At 41.9% G+C, this 17,077-nt stretch overlaps 1 protein-coding gene across 1 annotated transcript in view; it reads right to left on the minus strand.

Moving 5' to 3' along the window:
- LOC118390916 (protein Aster-B-like) overlaps positions 1–12,750 on the minus strand; it is a 151,661-nt gene extending 138,911 nt beyond the window's left edge. Inside the window, exon 1 of the mRNA XM_052457690.1 lies at positions 12,345–12,750. Coding sequence (XP_052313650.1) covers positions 12,345–12,502 — 158 coding nt within the window. The 5' untranslated portion in view covers positions 12,503–12,750. The remainder of the gene's footprint in view (positions 1–12,344) is intronic.
- Between the last annotated feature and the right edge of the window lie 4,327 nt (positions 12,751–17,077).

The raw sequence follows: 17,077 nt of genomic DNA on the forward strand, positions 1-17,077 counted from the left end.
ATACTCCGAGTTGTTCTTATGTTTGGTCCTGATCTGGCTTTGCCATATGGCTGTGGGCTACACTAGTTCATTTAGCAGACAAGATTTGCTTAGAATTCTGTGGCATTCTTCTATAGTATATTATAGTATGAAGAATACAATTGAATATAGCTGAATAAAATAGAAAGGATATTTTCTCCAAAAGATCCGAGGGAGTGCGCACATGCAGCTATTCTGTGTTGAGTGGTTAACAAAGAAATAGGTCCTCATATATGCTTCATTTAGAATTATTAATGTAACTTTATTTGTTCTACAACGTTGGGCTATATGTTTTGATTTTTAATACATTGTAAGGCTGCATGATACAACTAATGATGATTTGAAAAAAAGTCGCTTGAAAGGCATGAGCTCTGCTTTGTTTTTTTTTGTTGCGCAAGCTATACACACTTCGTCAGTCTCATTCACTTGATGATGCCTCAATTTTCCCGGCGCCATCACCTTTGCACCCTAAATGCATTCTAAAAAATCCATGCCTTTCAGCCTTTCTCCTTAAATGCTGCACCTCTCATTTCACTCACATGGATATCCATCATGTGATCGGTAGTGATGCACCAATATTACATTTTTGGTCGATACAGATAACCGATATATTTAAAAAAAGTTGCAGCCTTTTAAGCTTTCTAGAACAGTTAAATAGTAAACACACACACACATGAATGCAGCTGTCTAAGGCACTGCATCTCAGTGCAAGATGTGTCATTACCCTCAATCGAGTCCAGGCTGTATCACATCCGGCCGTGACTGGGAGTCTCGTAGAGAAGCGCACAATTGGCCCAGCGTCGTCCGGGTTTGGCGTCATTGTAAATAAGAATTTGTTCTTAACTGACTTGCCTAGTTAAATAAAGGTTACACACACCACACTGACCAAAATTGTATTTTGTTGGCATTTACGCATGTCCCCATTACCAGTAAAACATCATCAAAACCTATTTCTTTCACTAACTTGCTGTGCTGTTTCATTGTTCATTAGTTCAGTCGTTTAATTTTCAACCAGGATTTCTATGGAACGCCGTTTGCGTCTTTGCGTGTCAAAAAATAAACTATTTAGTGCGTCAAATAAGCTTGTTGACCAACCAGGACCTGAATATGACTGCACGTCATATAATTTAACGCGTTCATATTTTTTTTACGTAGTTATTACACATTGATTACACTATCGCTAGTATTTCATATGTCACAACGATTCATCGATACATTGCTATGATGCTGTCTCGCGCACCTAAAGTGCTGATCATTAAAAAAAAGCTAGCTAGCTAATGGATGCAAAAAGTGTTCTTCCCCAAAAACACAGCAAAATTACAATTTGTTTAAAAGCTATATAGTTAGCTAGCTAACTATATAGCTAGGTGTCATCTAAAATAACCCTAATTGATATGACAGTTCTTATTTGATTAACGGTGGTCGGACCCATCTATGTGAAGTTAGCCACAATAAGGATTAGCCACAATAGTGGACTTTGCGGTTAGCCTTCAAAATAAAAGTATGGAATAAATATATTATTTGTATTAATTTGCATAACTGTCAATGACATACTTTTATTTTTTAGTCAAACCGCAAATTCCACTATTGTGCCTAATCCTTATTGTGGATAGCTTCACAACACATCAGCCGGTCCAGAGCCATATCAGTTCAAACCAGGTCCAGCCCAGGGATTCCACTAAGCTAACATATGGAATTGTTTTAAAATAGCTAAATTATACATCTCAGCCTTCATCTTCATATGCACAGCTCGAAGCAAACTGGAACCTCTTCTAAGACTACTTTTTCTCCTGCTGAGCATCACAGAGATGTAGATGGTGTACTACAGGGCCCACCTCATCTGGTCTCCTTTCTGTCATTGGGCAAGATCCTCCTTCTCATCCTCTCCTTGATGGCTGAATAATTATATAGAGGAAAGACCATAGGTATGCTGGAATTAAGGGGATATACAGGATAATAGGAGGCTTACTACTAAATAAATAAATAAATTCTGCTAAATGACTTAAATGTAATGTAAATGTACATCTTCTGAGAACAGACAAATGTGTGTGCATTCTCGTATTAGTCTCTTTCATGATGGACACATTTTCCTCCTTGCACTGTACACCCTGGTACTTGCCACCTCCATCAGCAGCTTCAGATGATGGAATTCTGGAGCAGTCACCATAATCGTTGGTTGATCTGGACACCGAGAAAGAAAACTGTGTATATGCATATATTAGTGTGAGCTACTTGCCACACACACACACACAGTAAAAATTCACATTTCTTGCATATGATTCACTGGGAAATCTGAAGCGTGACTGGTGTCTGGCGTGACTGGTGTCTTTTTGTCAGGTCTCTTGAATTGAGTTATTCAAGAACTGGCACCTTCTCCAACAGCTCCTGATAGGGTTATGGCATTTCCACAACATCTCCAAACAGCAGATGCTGGAGGGTATCAACATAGCCTAGAGTGGGTTGTGAGAAAGTAGAGTGGAGTCATTTTCTTTTCATTGACAAGCCATTTGTCATGACCATTGGTGTAAAAAATAACTCACTGTAAATTGGATGTCTCTTCAAGGTCAGCACAGTGTAGTCCCCCCGCTTGTATTCTGGATAGAAGATGGCATATCGGAGTTTGATGCATTTTCATTATAATGCATCGCTGCCAGATGCAGTTTAGAGGGAAACACAGCAATGATTCCAAAAAACATTGTACTAATGGCCTTTGATAACGGCAATGATCATCTTAATGAAAAGGCAAACATTTTTCAGAGGCTGCAATGGAAAGATAAATAAAATACAACTAGTGCATATCAATAGCTCATTCACAATACTTCCTTAGAACAAAATCATAGCCTGCCTCTTGCTTACGACAGAGAGCTGATACTCATCCTTGCTTCTTCTAGAGGGCTTCAGATGAACCTGTACAGAGGTGGGTTGCAGACTGCAAGGTTCGGTTGGGCACCCAATCTCTCCGGTGCTTTTAGGCTGAAACAGAACATTTATTGGTAATGATCTATAACAGGGCAGTCAAACTCATTCCATGGAGGGCCTAGTGTCTGCCGGTTCATTAATCAAGTACAATGGAGGAGCGGATATCCGCAGACACTCAGCACCTCCGTGGAAAGAGTTTGACACGTGATCTAGAATGTAGAAATTGTGAGTAGAGTTCAAATGGACTATTGTAAATCGTGTGGCTACTATGGAGCTGGCTCATAGTGTAATCATTATGAATCTACAGAGTAGCAAAGACTGCTTAGCTAGCTAGCTAGCTTGCATCCAGATTTCAGCAATTTATATAACCAGTCTGTCTCTACAGTGGAAACATGGAAACATTAACACGGTTGATGCAGATCATTTAGCTTAGCTAAATATTTATGCACTTTGATCACACATTACACTTTGCCAGGTCAAGACCCCATAGCACATTGAGTGAGTTTAAAGAAGATATTCATTGTTAATGTTAACTAGATAGCAAAAGCATGGTGGCTGGATTAGCTATCTAGTTAGCAAGCTAGGTTGCTAACACACTCACCAGGTTGAGAGATGCCAGTGTAGGTTCTGCAGGGGTTGGGATTGGGACATAGCCGTTGGAGGGGCAGGGGTTGGGACGCACTCATCTTTCAGAAGCAGTAGTGCATTTTGCACAAATCCCATTTCCCTCGAGTTGGCAAAGCATTCCGGCGCACAGTGGGAGTTGCATACAAACTTGTATAAGCTAAAACTCGTTTCATATACAGTGTCAACGTCTATGATCACTATGTTTGATGTCATGGTGTATTGTTCTGAACAGAATGTGCCTATGTATGTCTATTGTTTAGAACATTTTCCGGTGTTGTGCCAAAAAGCTCCCCCCTGTCAGAATGGCATAATTCCAGCAAGGATATTTTATTGCCTAAATACTTTCTATAGAACAAACTTCACATCAGGATAGGCAACCAAAATGAATAATGTGTGTCCTTACCTTTGTGTGTTATATTAAACATAGAGGGGGGAGTAAAATGTAGGCAAGCAATAAACATTTCAGAACAACTACTAGTCAAAAAGACATGGGAGCGATGAAGGATTTTGGCAAAGATATTTATTTATAGACTAATATACTTGAAACAAATAGCCAAACCGAAAAACTGCAGACATTACTAGCGCCCCCCCACGAACAAATCGACATGAAACGCAGCTTAACGCAAACAGAAATCTCAACAAGCATGCAAGTCGCAGTAAATAAGAATTGAGTGTGTGCGCGTTCAAGCATTCTTAAACAAATGCAGCTACTTTTCTGTTATTCTGGCTGCACTTTTTGACGTGACTTTAAATTAGCCATAGTTAGCTAGCTAGCTAAAAAATAAACAGTCGGCAAATCAACGCCCAAAAATACCGATTTCCGATTGTTATGAAAACCTGAAATCGGCCCTAATTAATCGGCCATTCGGATTAATCGGTCGACCTCTACTGTGGACACACACAAATCCGATTTGGTCACTTGTAACTTGCTGTTTGGGCAGTCTATAGTCAAAAACGGATTTGAAAAACTAAAATGATTTGAGCATTTGTGAACAAGGCTTTATATGTTAAGTCCCCTATATGGGGGACTTTGAGCTGTTCTGGACCAGTTCCAACAGACATTTTGGTGTACAAAGCGCTATGTGAACGCCGTAGGTTCCAGTGCCTTATCGTGCCGGAAAGCCCCATCTGTCTGCTCTCCCCTTCCATTCTCTCAGAGGAGCTGACTTGAAGTGTCAGGTTTCAGAACGTACTGTACATTTGCATAGGGAGTCACGTATCCCATTTTCTGGCCGATCCAGACAAAGAATTGATTTGCTCTTCCTCTGAACAACGGAGCCCAGCCTATGGCATATGAAAGGTGACAGTCTTGTGAATGCAACTGTTGTGGTTACATCACGCTGTGATATATTCCTACATATGTAGAGCTCTACATGAAAATATACTAAATAGTTTCATAGATTTGAAATAAGACCTATTTTTCTTGTACACAGACGGACAAAATCACTTCTTGCTTTAAGCTTAAGTTGTAATGAGTCTGTACACATTTGAAAAGTGTCACTGCGCCGCTCAGTGGATGTTTTGGAGAACATTCTCTGTCATCAGTTATGAAATAGTGCCAGTATTGTACTGCATTTTACAGTTATAAGAAGGATGAAATCAAATCTTAAAGTAAGTTGTTTGCAATTTGATTGTCACTATTTAGAAAGCATTTACCAACTCAATATTAACGCCCATGATTTTGGAATGAGATGTTAGACGAGCAGGTGTCCACATACACTACATGACCTAAAGTATCTTAACTGCATGCAAATTAAAGTAGCCTCTCTACCACACCCACAACTGAAGCACAATCGTGGCCTCGGATTCGCAGGTGGAGGACTCCTTGTAGTTACGTACGAATTCAAACCCAAAATCAACGAGGAAGTCTGCTGCAGTGTTGACAGCGTTTGCATGAAACCAATCGGTACGTCAAGCAAAGCTCTTAACCGTTCCAGCCCGCTCTTAATTTATTTTCAGTTCAACTGGCCATAAATGTAGCGTCTGAACTGTGTGCAAGTCGCTCTAGATTAGAACATCAATGACTAAAATGTCAAATAAAAACGTGAAGTGGATGGAGCAGGCTCGGCGTTTTTGTAGGGAAACGTGAGGCGGATTGTGGTCGTGTTCCCCTACTCAGTTGCATGCATCAACTAATGGTTGCTAGCCACGCCAACGACTGACATCGACTAACAGATTGCTATAACATATGTGGTTAGCTGATACTTAAAATACCTATACAGGCGTTGTAAGATCTGGCACGCATCAGCAATTCCTGGCAAGAGGAACGTGCCCTGTGTGTGTAGGGAAATGTGTCCTGTGACACTTAAAGGAATCATTCACTCAAAAACAATATATTATTATTTTTAGTTCATTAGTCCACTGTCAGCAGTCAAGTTTTCAAGATAGTCTGTTTTATTCCTCTGTGCTGGATGTGCTCTATCATATGTTTTGAGTGAACTATTCCTTTAATGTTGCAGTGTTCATGGGAAAGCTTTGTGTAAACCATTAAACTCCCCTAAGGGGCAGTATTGGATACTATGAGGACATAATGGACGCGAGTCTGTATGACAAAGACACTGTCTGTTCCGACACAGGATCGAGTCCATTTATCGAGCTCACAACACCAAACACACCCACACAATGTCACGCCTATGCTCTGATTGACAACCACTAATCTTATGGTGCATCTCTCATCTAGGCCCAGCTAGTGGAAAACAATCTACAGGGCAGTAAATTCATTAGGAACCAAATGGAAGGAAACGGGCCAAAACGGGGAGACACTAACCTGCATTTGTCTATTAAGAAGCACTAGTTTTCGTTGCAAAACTTTTTTCATTACAACATGTTTTACTACGGTGTGCACTAATGAATACACCCCAGAGCAGTGTGTTTCACATGGGAATACCATAGCACAGCCAGCTTCTATGTACTACCCAAGTCTGCCATCTAGTGGTCTTGAGCGAACATCAGAGGTTGAAGGAAAACTCCACCCAAAACTATATTTCAGTATTTGTTTCATTAGTCTATTGTTGACATAAGCAAAACATTTTGGAACTGTCAGCAATCAAGTTAACAAGATATGTAGCTTGAAAATAAATAATTCCCGTATAATTCCCCATTTTACATATCTTGAAAACATGATTGCTGACAACAAAACATTTTGGGACTATGTCAACAATGGTCTAATGAAACAAATACCATCCCAACAGGTTAACAAAAAAAAGACTACCTATTAAGTGCCAAACAAAGTAACAGTGTTGACTGTAACTGGGTTAAATCAGCCATAAATCCCCTTGTGACAGGAGGAATGGAAGATTAGTGTGTGCAACACGTAATGGCAATTGAATGAAAGCTACACAAACATTTTTATTTGTCTATTGATGGGTAACAAGGTTAACGTGTTATGCTCAACATGCTCAGTTTTCCACCAAAAACCCCAGAACACCCCCCCCAAAAAAAAAAAAAGAGTAGAACCAGCTCACCTGCTTTTACACTACACTACATAGATGAAAACTCTTGGTAGATAGTGTGGTCTAGAGCTTATCATGAGGTACTCTACCTCAGGCGAGCAATACCTTGAGACGACCTTAATATTAGACATCGCGCATCAGCTGTTACTGACAAATAGACACATATCCCCACCCCTCGTCTTAATGGACATAGCTGTTCTGTCCCGGAAAACGGAAAACCCAGCCAACTGTATATTATCCCTGTCGTCGTTCAGCCACGACTCGGTGAAACATAAGATTTTATCGTTTTTAATGTCCTGTTGGTAGGATAGTCTCAAACGGAGCTCATCCAGTTTATTCTCCAGTGTTTGCACATTGGCCAATAGAACGGATGGTAGAGGCGGGTTACTCACTCGCTTTTTACAGATTGTATTCATTCATCATGTGTTTTCTTCTTCTAAGTCAGCATGGCTACTGATACAGTACAGACAAGGAAAGAGATATATTACATAATGCATGTCCTGTTTGTGCAGATGGAGCAAAACAGGATACTGAGTGTTGCATTAGGGATTTCATGTCCTAATGTTACATAATATCGACATTACATTCCAACAAGAGGCCTGGGCTGGATACAACAACCTGAACCCTTATTTATCCATTGGCTCCTACCTACACTGCTGCTTTTCCCAAGGATGCTAGATCCGCATCTAATTTTGGCAGCTAGCTTGGCTACTGCACTATCGGTCTTTTCCTAGAGGTCACAGATAATGGCTAAGGAGTCGATGATGTAACTGAGATGCAGACAGCCTGCAGTGTCTCCGGCATTTCGAACACAACCAGTGTGTAGGCTATGGGGTTTGGACCTACCAAATGGAAAAAGTGATCTGGGATTCATTTCAGCTCAGCTCGTCTGCATTCTGTGTTGAGTCTACCATTCACCGGTTAGATATTCTACCGAACTAGACCTACACTGCTGTATTTAAAGGCTATTTTATTAAATGCTTTTTACTATTATTTTTTAAAAACCCAGTGAGAGAACTTCTCAAAAACAAAATCACCACAATGTCCGCCTCGAACAATTGGAGAGGTATGAATCACTAATGTGTATAGAGCATTTGTTATGCTAGGCTTTTCATAAGCACAACAAAATAGTGCATTTTATGCACATCTGTAACACTTGCATTCATATGAGGTTTATTGTCATGAAGGCGAATGTCTGCAGGCTTTCCTTCAAGCCAAGTCTAAACAATCTGAGTTTAACACAAAAAGAGGTCTGCCACTGAAATGGGTCTGATCAAGATTGTGCAGAAGTGTCCATTTTTAATTGTAGCCTGGCGAAAAAAGAATCCTGCAGTCCTTTTGTTGTACAACCAAATATTGAGTATCTGTAAAGAAAATTGCAATAAGAAAGACTTCTTGAGTTATTGTAAATGGTCCAATGAAGATTGCGATGACGTCACTCCACTGGTGCTTTAGAGCAGTGTTTCCCAAACTCAGTCCTAGGGCCCCCCATGGGTGCATGTTTGTTTTTTTTGCCCTAGAACTACACAGCTGATTCAAATAACCAACTCATCATCAAGTTTTTATTATTTTAATCAGCTGTGTAGTGCTAGAGCAAAAAACAAAACGTGCAACCAGGTGGGCCCCAGGACTGAGTTTGGGAAACCCTGCTTTAGAGCCTGGATGCAAGACTGACCTATGCTCCATTTAAAAGTCACAGATCTAGGATCAGCTTACTCTCCCCAAACCACAACCTTAACCATTCGGGGGGTAAACACACAACTTTCCTCAGATCAGTGTCTAGGGGCAATTTTATCCTACTCCCTCCCTAGTTGGCCCACCAATGCTGCACTATGAACCAGACACACCTCTGAGGAAGAATCCCAAGTGGGTTGAGAAAAAGCCTAGCTGGCCTTGGATTTAGCCTGTCAGCATGTCTGAGGGGGATCAGTTGGAGCAAGGTGAGGTGCAGAATTGCTAATCTTGAACGCATAATGCGTTGTTATTTGGGATGCAAGGTGATTTGTAGATCAGTGATTCTGCGCAGTCCAACAGCAATGTATTCACTCTCAAACACAAACTCACACAGTGCCTGAGCTGCCCAGTAGTGTCAGGAGTGTGGTCGTGTGTCAGCAGCACACAAATCAGAGCGCAGCAGTACTCTCTCAATCTCATGCATGGCCTCCAGCCAAGGTTCACTTGACAAAGTGCCAAGAGACAGAAAAACCTCTCCACCACCACCCACTATGAGAAGTATATTAATAATATTAGACCATTCAAATGTAGAGCAGGAAAGGTATGCTATCTGAATGTTGACGTAGAGTTTATGGAGATGCCCTGTATGGCTTATACATGGGATATGTACTTGTGTATTACTAGCCTATGGTGAAAGAGTTATCCTCCGCGTTAAATGAGATGTCCCATCAGACACATGCAATACCCACATTTGACACTGCTCTGGCATTAAAAGTATATTTGAAAAATAATTTCCCCCACAGTAGAAGTACAATCAGAATCCCATTGAAAAAAAGGCTTCGCTTAAAAGTGAAGTGCCTTTTGCCTAAACATAATATTTCTTAAATCCATCACACAAAAAAACTTCATACCAGTGTATTGTTAATAATGCATGCTGCGATGCATCTGAATATCAACTAGAATTATGAATAATAAAAAAAAATTGTCCGATCTCATCGTTTTTAATGTAGGCTTTGTAGGAGTCAGGGCGGGGCGGCAAGCTTTATTCCACCTGAAAGCAATCTGTAAGTAAGCTTCAGAGTCCTCCTCTATGGCCTCTTAGGAATGGGTAGGACCTTGATAAAGCATTTAATCATCCCACTTTTCTTTTCATTTAATTAAACCTTTCCAACCCAAAGAGGGGATCTGCCACTATCTCGCTTTGCCACTTGGTACAAATCAGTAATTTCCTGCATTTCCCATCCAAGACCCATTGACTTCCCATGACATGCTGGTGGATCTGAAATGTGTAGATTGCTTTGATCTGCACAGGAGTCAAATGACATGGCAGGAGGCCTTGAATTAATATGAGGGCATATTGGCAGTGATTTAACTTTGATAGGGATCTGGCAGCTGTACTACAGTGTTTTAATGGCTTGATTAACAGTGATAGCTGTTAAAAACAGAGTGTACCCTGATCAGCTTTGATTGGTCCTATATCTGGTAGATCAATGACTGATTGATCCGTCATCCGTCACTTCAGGTCAACAGCATCAACTTTCGCTCTTGCTTTAACTCAATAAAGGTAGATAAGGTACGTTAAAAGTATAGTTCAGATATTTTACATATGTGTCCTTTCAATGTAAGGAAATACTTTAAGGGAATAGCATGGTTCATAAGGAATACTGGGGGAAAAAACAACACTGTGCTGCCTCCTCAAGCACTTCACCTTGATGAGTATACAATCAACAGCACCAAAACATGACCACCATTTTAGTTTGATGCTTTATAAAGAGAAAATTCAGAGGGCACTCAGCTGGGGAACATTAAATAACGGAGAGGCTCAGACTAATAAAAATGACCTGATCGTGAGACGAATTCATGCACAAGGCCTACTCCTGTCAGACCAAGGACAAACAGCAGAGGATAGAGACATGGCATCAGTGCTGAGCTGAACCACGCACCTTACCCTTCATGCTCGTAACTCTCCCCATCTTAAATCCTTGGTCAGGGGAACGAATGGAGGTGATAAGCTAAACAAACCTGGTGATCACTTTGTACATCTAGCAAATATTTACTGGCCACTAAAATGTGTTGAATATGTGTATAATACTGATTGACCTGCTGCTTTGGTTTCATATTGCGTATGATTTTCAATTACATACATTACATTAACTGCTTCTGTCTTGTGTTTGGTTTGGTTCTTTTTACTGTATGTGACTGCAATGACAACACAAACAATGTTTCTGAATAAGAGAGGTGTAAAGTGTACATACTGTACTATGCAGAAATCGCTCCTCCATTTCTTGGTTGCTAAAATTGTAGGTTTGACTAATTTCAGTTTATGTGAGAATACAGGCACTCATTGTGTAGAGAATCATTGTACCATCTACACCACTGTGAAATATATTTTCCATAAGCAAAAATATTTATTTTCAGCTGTTGATGCTGGTGTACAAAACCGAAAGAAAAAGATGCAAAAACTAAACTTAAGAACAGGAAGCATAGAAATAGTGCACATAGAACAGATCTTTTGGAAGCCTTAGACTTGCTTTCAATTTGAATGACAGATCTATAACTCACATTTCTATGTCCATTTGGTCAGGTTGCCCAAAATGTTACATATTGTAGCTTTAATTACTGCATTATCTGGTTACCTTCCCATGTTCAGTGGTGGGAAAAGTACTCAATTGTCGTACTTGAATAAAAGTAAAGATACCTTAATAGAAAATGACTCAAGTAAAAGTGAAAGTCACCCAGTAAAATAATACTTGAGTAAAAGACGAAGTATTTGGTTTTAAATATACTTAAATATCAAAAGTAAATTGAATTTCCAAAACAGAAATCCAGGGGAACACTCCCAGTCTGCCAGATCAGAGGTAGTAGGGATGACCATGGATGTTCTCTTGATAATTGTGTGAATTGGACAATTTTTCTGTGGAAATGTAGCGCGTACTTTTGGGTGTCAGGGAAAATGTATGGAGTAAAGAATACATTATTTTCAGAATGTAGGGAAGTAATAGCAAAAGTTGGCAAAAAATATAAATAGTCAAGTAAAATACAGATACCAAAAAAACTACTTACGTACAGTAGTACTTTCTAGTATTTATACCTAAGTACTTTAAACAACTGCCTACGTTTAAGGTTTATTTACAGGCCAATGCTGAAATAGAGCTGTTTTAGAGACGGGGACAGATCTATCTGCAATGTCACAGAGTTGGACTGACTAGACTTGGTGTTGTAGTGCTTGGAATTGAAGTTTGAAATTAACAAGACCCCTACAAAAATGTAGCATTTTAGTACAATTTAAAAAAAAATAAAAAATTGGTCACTATCATGGCAGGAAAATACCATGGTATTTTGCTGCTATGGTAGCGACCGAAAAAAAAGTACCATGGTCGTTTTTCCATTGTACTACCATGGTATTTTCCATTATTCACAACGCTGCATTCCGTCTTCTGAATGCATGCTTCTTCTGTTTACAAAACTATCTTTTACAGTCGGTCTCATCCATTGATGCCACTAGTTTTATACACATCAAAATATGAAGCATATGTTTCACTCAAACATCACGGAATGTTTTAGGCTATGAATGAGCACTTTTTTTCGTGTACCACCATCTCGTTTTTCGTTTGAGCGAAGTGAAGGAAGACAGTCTTCTCTTCTGTGTCCTACCTGTGTCCTCTCGAATTCGACGGAGTCGGTGACGGCGGCTTGCTTCGTTGTTGTAGTTGCTGCAGGTGCCCCAGACTAATGCTCCTCTGGAAATATTCGTCCTCAGTCTCTTCCAGCTTCAGCTCGGGGATCAAATGACTGTGATTTGCAAAAGCCATTTGGTTGGTTTATTGCTACACAATAAATGCGACGCTGCACTTCGTACGGTTGTTAAAATGGGGGTCTACAAGCGTTGTTAGAGGTTGCGCCGGGTGAAATGTTCTGTTTTTGCCTGCCCTCCTCCCTGTATCGATAGGTTGGCCTATTCTCCGACAGCGAGGGGCACGGGACAGAGTAGCGTTAGAGGAAAGGCGCTGCACTTCACTGGGGGTGGAGTGGGTTGACGTGACACGGATGGGGTGCTTCACAGGCACCGGCCCCAGCGCCATCGGAAGAGAAAGTTTGAGTCCAGAGTCTGGCTATAAAACATAAAAATGATAGTCCTACCCCTTATGTTTTTCAAAATTAATGTTTTTACACTCAAAAGATTCCAAATGTAGGCTTTTAGACTTTTTTTGCCAATAGCCTGTTTTGCCCCAAAATAGAATGAAATTTGATAATATGGGGGAAATTCCCCTAATTTCAGTGGCGTGTATTCCTTGGATGCCAAGGGATGCCCGGCTTCCCCGAAAAATGTAGGCCTACCAAGAAACAAAAATATAATTGTCCTTCAATTCGCAAGCGGCTGAATATACCTCACCAGAGAAAGCATCCCAGCGAGCGAAACAGCTCCCCTCTGTCACTGTATGTGTAGGCCATCTATCTGATGCTGTCTGGTCAAAAAGAGCATGACATTGTTGCCGCCTGTAGCATTGAATTCAAGGGCAGCCAGCAAGCTTCTGGCCTCCCTTGATAAAAAAAAGTATAAAATAATAGCCAATCAGCATTGAGCTAAACTCTGAATGGTCCTGGCTCACCCCCAAAAAAGTGTTAAGGGAAGCCAGTTTGGAGTTGGCTTCACCTCAACCACATCCAAGAACAATAGTCTGGCACAGTGGATGTGTCATAATACCCATAAAATTGAGCGGTCAAACACGGAAATGGTTCCAATCGTTTTTTTCACCGTAAATATTTCACATGGTGAATTTTACAAACACTTCAAACTAAGTATGTGTTTGGTGTAGACTTAACCGTGTAATTCTCTCTCAGACAAGGTGAGTTATATCAATATATTTGCCTCAATTTACTCTCTTGCTAGCAACAGAGAAGACCTTCGCAAGACTACAAATTCCTAGGGGCCTCCTGGGTGGCGCAGTGGAATAAAGTTTCTTCCATATAATTGAATGTTAATTTCTTTACCGAAAGCCGCCTCCAACATCGTTTTAGAGAACTTGGCAGTACGTTCAACTGGCCTCACAACAGCAGACCAAGTGTATGGCGTTGTGTGGGCGAGGGGTTTTCTGATGTCAACGTTGTGAACAGAATGCCCCATGGTGGCATTGGCTTAATGTATGGGCAGGCATAGGCTACAGACAATGAACACAATTGCATTTTATCGATGACAATTTGAATTCACAGAGATACCGTGAAGAGATCGTGAGGGCCATTTTCGTGCCATTCATCCACTGCCATCAATCACCTCATGTTTCAGCATGATAATGCATGGCCCAATGTCGCAACGATAGGTACACAATTACTGGAAGCTGAAATGGTCCCATTTCTTCCATGGCCTGCATACTGTGTGGGGTGCTCTGGATCGACGTGTATGCTCTGGATCGACGTGTGTTCCAGATCCCGCCAATATCAAGCAACTTCTCTATTTCCGACCTTATGGCATCTTTCAAGGATGAGCATAAGAGCATTAAAAGGGGAGAAGAACACTATAAGTGCTCTTATATAGCACATTTCTTAAAACAAATGTATTTCAAGGTTTTCAAAGTTGTCATGCATTGAAAGGCATGTGGCACTTAACATCCTTCCTCTTGGCAGGTCTCTATAGGTGACCAGGGGATTCTATACCACATTCTCTATCTCCATGGAGCTCATAAGTGTAGCCATGCAGCCTATTTTGGCAGTTCATAAAATCGGCTGTATGGATGTGGAATGCGAGTGGAGGAAGCCAGCCTTGTCCAACCAGGTGCAGTCAGTAGAGGACCCGGCCAAAGATCTTCAGTGGCTAAAGAACCGTCTCCGGGGTAGGTTCATCAGTGGAAAGGTCTCCTTGAACCTGAGCTAGAACAACCGCTACCCTCCCTGATGGCCAGCAATTATGGACCAGTGGTTAGGGCCAAGCGTTACTCTGTCGCTGCTTAAAAGGGTCCTCAGATTACAGTTGTTTGATGGGGTGATATCTGTAAAGGGGCACAGATAACAAAGAGGAGGCCATCAAGGCATTCGAAATGGGTACAGGGATGGATGTACAGGAGTCAGGGCTTTGGGTCATGGGGTCTGGGATCCTGGAGAACAGAGGAGAGTCAGCTTTGGCAGTACGGTCAGCCTCCGTGACACAGAGAAGAGCCGTCTCGGTTGAGTGCCTGTCCTGGTTAAGGGTCAAGAAGATCGTTCTGAGAGAGATAACGAGAAAGATGATCAGAGACAGAACGCTAAAGTGTTTTGGAAAGAAAATAAATACAGGTCTAAAGTTTTTGACGTCAGATGAGTCGAGTGTTGGTTTCTTGAGTAGGGGAGCAACTTGGGCCATTTTAAAGTCAGAGGGTCCACAGCCAGTGGTCAGGGATACGTTGATGAGTGAAGTGAGGAATGGGAGAAAGTCTGCAGAGATGGTCTGGAGACGGGAGGAGGGGATGGGGATGGGGTCGAGCGGACAGGTTGACGGGCTGCCATACCTCACTAGTTGCAGGATGCAATCTGGAGAGAGACGGGATAATGAGGTCAGGGCGTAGTGTAGTTCTGTGGGAGGGAGACCGATGGACTCAGTAGGCTGAGTGAATGAGTAGCGGATGTCGTCAACCTTTTTTTCAAAGTGGTTGACAAAGTTGCCCACAGAGAGGAAGGTGGAGGGGTGGAGGGTTAAGTAGGGAGGAGAAGGTGGAAAGTAGTTTCCTAGGGTTAGAGGCTGAGGCTTGACATTTAGAGTGGTAGAAAGTGGCTTTGGCAGCAGATACAGAGGAAGATACGGTAGAGAGGAGGGAGTGAAGGGATGATAGATCCTCCAGAAGTTTAGTTTTCCTCCATTTTCACTCAGCTCTGTTCTGTAAGCTTGAAATTAGTCACCCAGCCATGGAGCAGGAGTGGAGGGGAGGGCCGAGCGGCTGGGAAGAAAGGGTATAGTGCGAGTCATAGAATGCGGAAAGGAAGGAGAGTAGGGTCGAAGAGGCAGAATCAGGAGACAGGATGGAGAAGGATTTAGCAGAAGGGAGAGATGATAAGATAGAAGAGGAGAGAGTAGTGGGAGAGAGAGAGAGCGAAGATTGCTACTGTGCATGAACATCTGGGTCGAAGCTGAGTGGTTAGGGTTGGAGGAAAGGGAGACAGAAAAGGAAACAAAGTAGTGATCAGAGGTGAGCTGATGGGGCCAGGACAGCAGGAGAAGGCTGAATCCTTGTGGCCGCAGGCTGACCATGAAAGACTGGGTTGATCCCACCAGGCTGTGACTGGAGGGACTCCAACGTCTGGGCTGTACTTGACCTCTGCAGTAGCTGCAGGCTGTGGCTTCATCCTAGGAGTGAGCAAAAATCCACCGCAGCCTTTGGGCCAGGGAGCGGCTCCTGAGGAAGAGCATGTGGAGTCTTTGTGGCTGAAGGTTACAGGCTAGCAGACAGTTCAACCTTGGTAACCGGAGCGTCTGCCTCAACCACCAGGGAGTCCCCACTGGGAAGAGAGGATGACTACCCAACGGCAACCAGAACAGGTCCCATGGTAGCGGCTGAATGTTGCTCCACAACTGGAGTAACTATGACTAGTCGAGGCGCTGGCTGAGGGGGGTGCAGACCTTGTTGTGGTGGACTGTCCATTCTGGAGTTGTCTTTATCTGCTAGGGAGCTAGGCCGCTCTGTGTAGGGATGTGAAACTTATTCCACAGAGGACAGAGTGTCTGCAAGATTTTCTTTTTTCCTTTCAGTTAAGACCTAGACAACCAGGTGAGAGGAGTTCCTTACGAATTAGTCACCTTAATTCATCAATCAAGTACAAGGGTGAAGTGAAAACCCGCAGACACTCTGCCCTCCGCGGAACAGCGTTGTCCAGTTAGGCCCATTGCTATACAGTTTGTCATCACACATACACGTATACACACACAAACGCGGTAAACAACGAGTAACAACGAGTAAACAATCATTAGGATCCATGCAGAGCAATACACAATAATATACGCCATAGTAATAGTATACAAACTCTACATGCACGGTAAGGAGATGTATAAACATAAGGCATGATAGTATGCCTACAAATGACTGTTGTAATGTAGCATGCAACACAAGGATATTTCAGTCATAAGAAATAACCATGTGACAGAGAGAAATGGAAGGAATGAGGATTTCAAGGCCGACCACGGTACTGCAGGCAATTGTTTCCAGAAAACAGGATCCCCCCATCATAGTAAAATCAAATAAAATTGAATTTGTCACATGGGCCGAATACAAAGGTGTAGACCTCACAGTGAAATACTTACAAGCCCTTAACCAACTATGCAGTTTTAAGAATTTTTTTAATCAAAATTGAAATAAAATAACTGTAGCGAGGCTATATTCAGGTGGTTCCGGTAAAGAGTCAATGTGCGGGGGAACCGGTTAGCC

The sequence above is a fragment of the Oncorhynchus keta genome, chromosome 12, assembly GCF_023373465.1.
Source record: "Oncorhynchus keta strain PuntledgeMale-10-30-2019 chromosome 12, Oket_V2, whole genome shotgun sequence".
Lineage (NCBI taxonomy): Eukaryota > Metazoa > Chordata > Actinopteri > Salmoniformes > Salmonidae > Oncorhynchus > Oncorhynchus keta.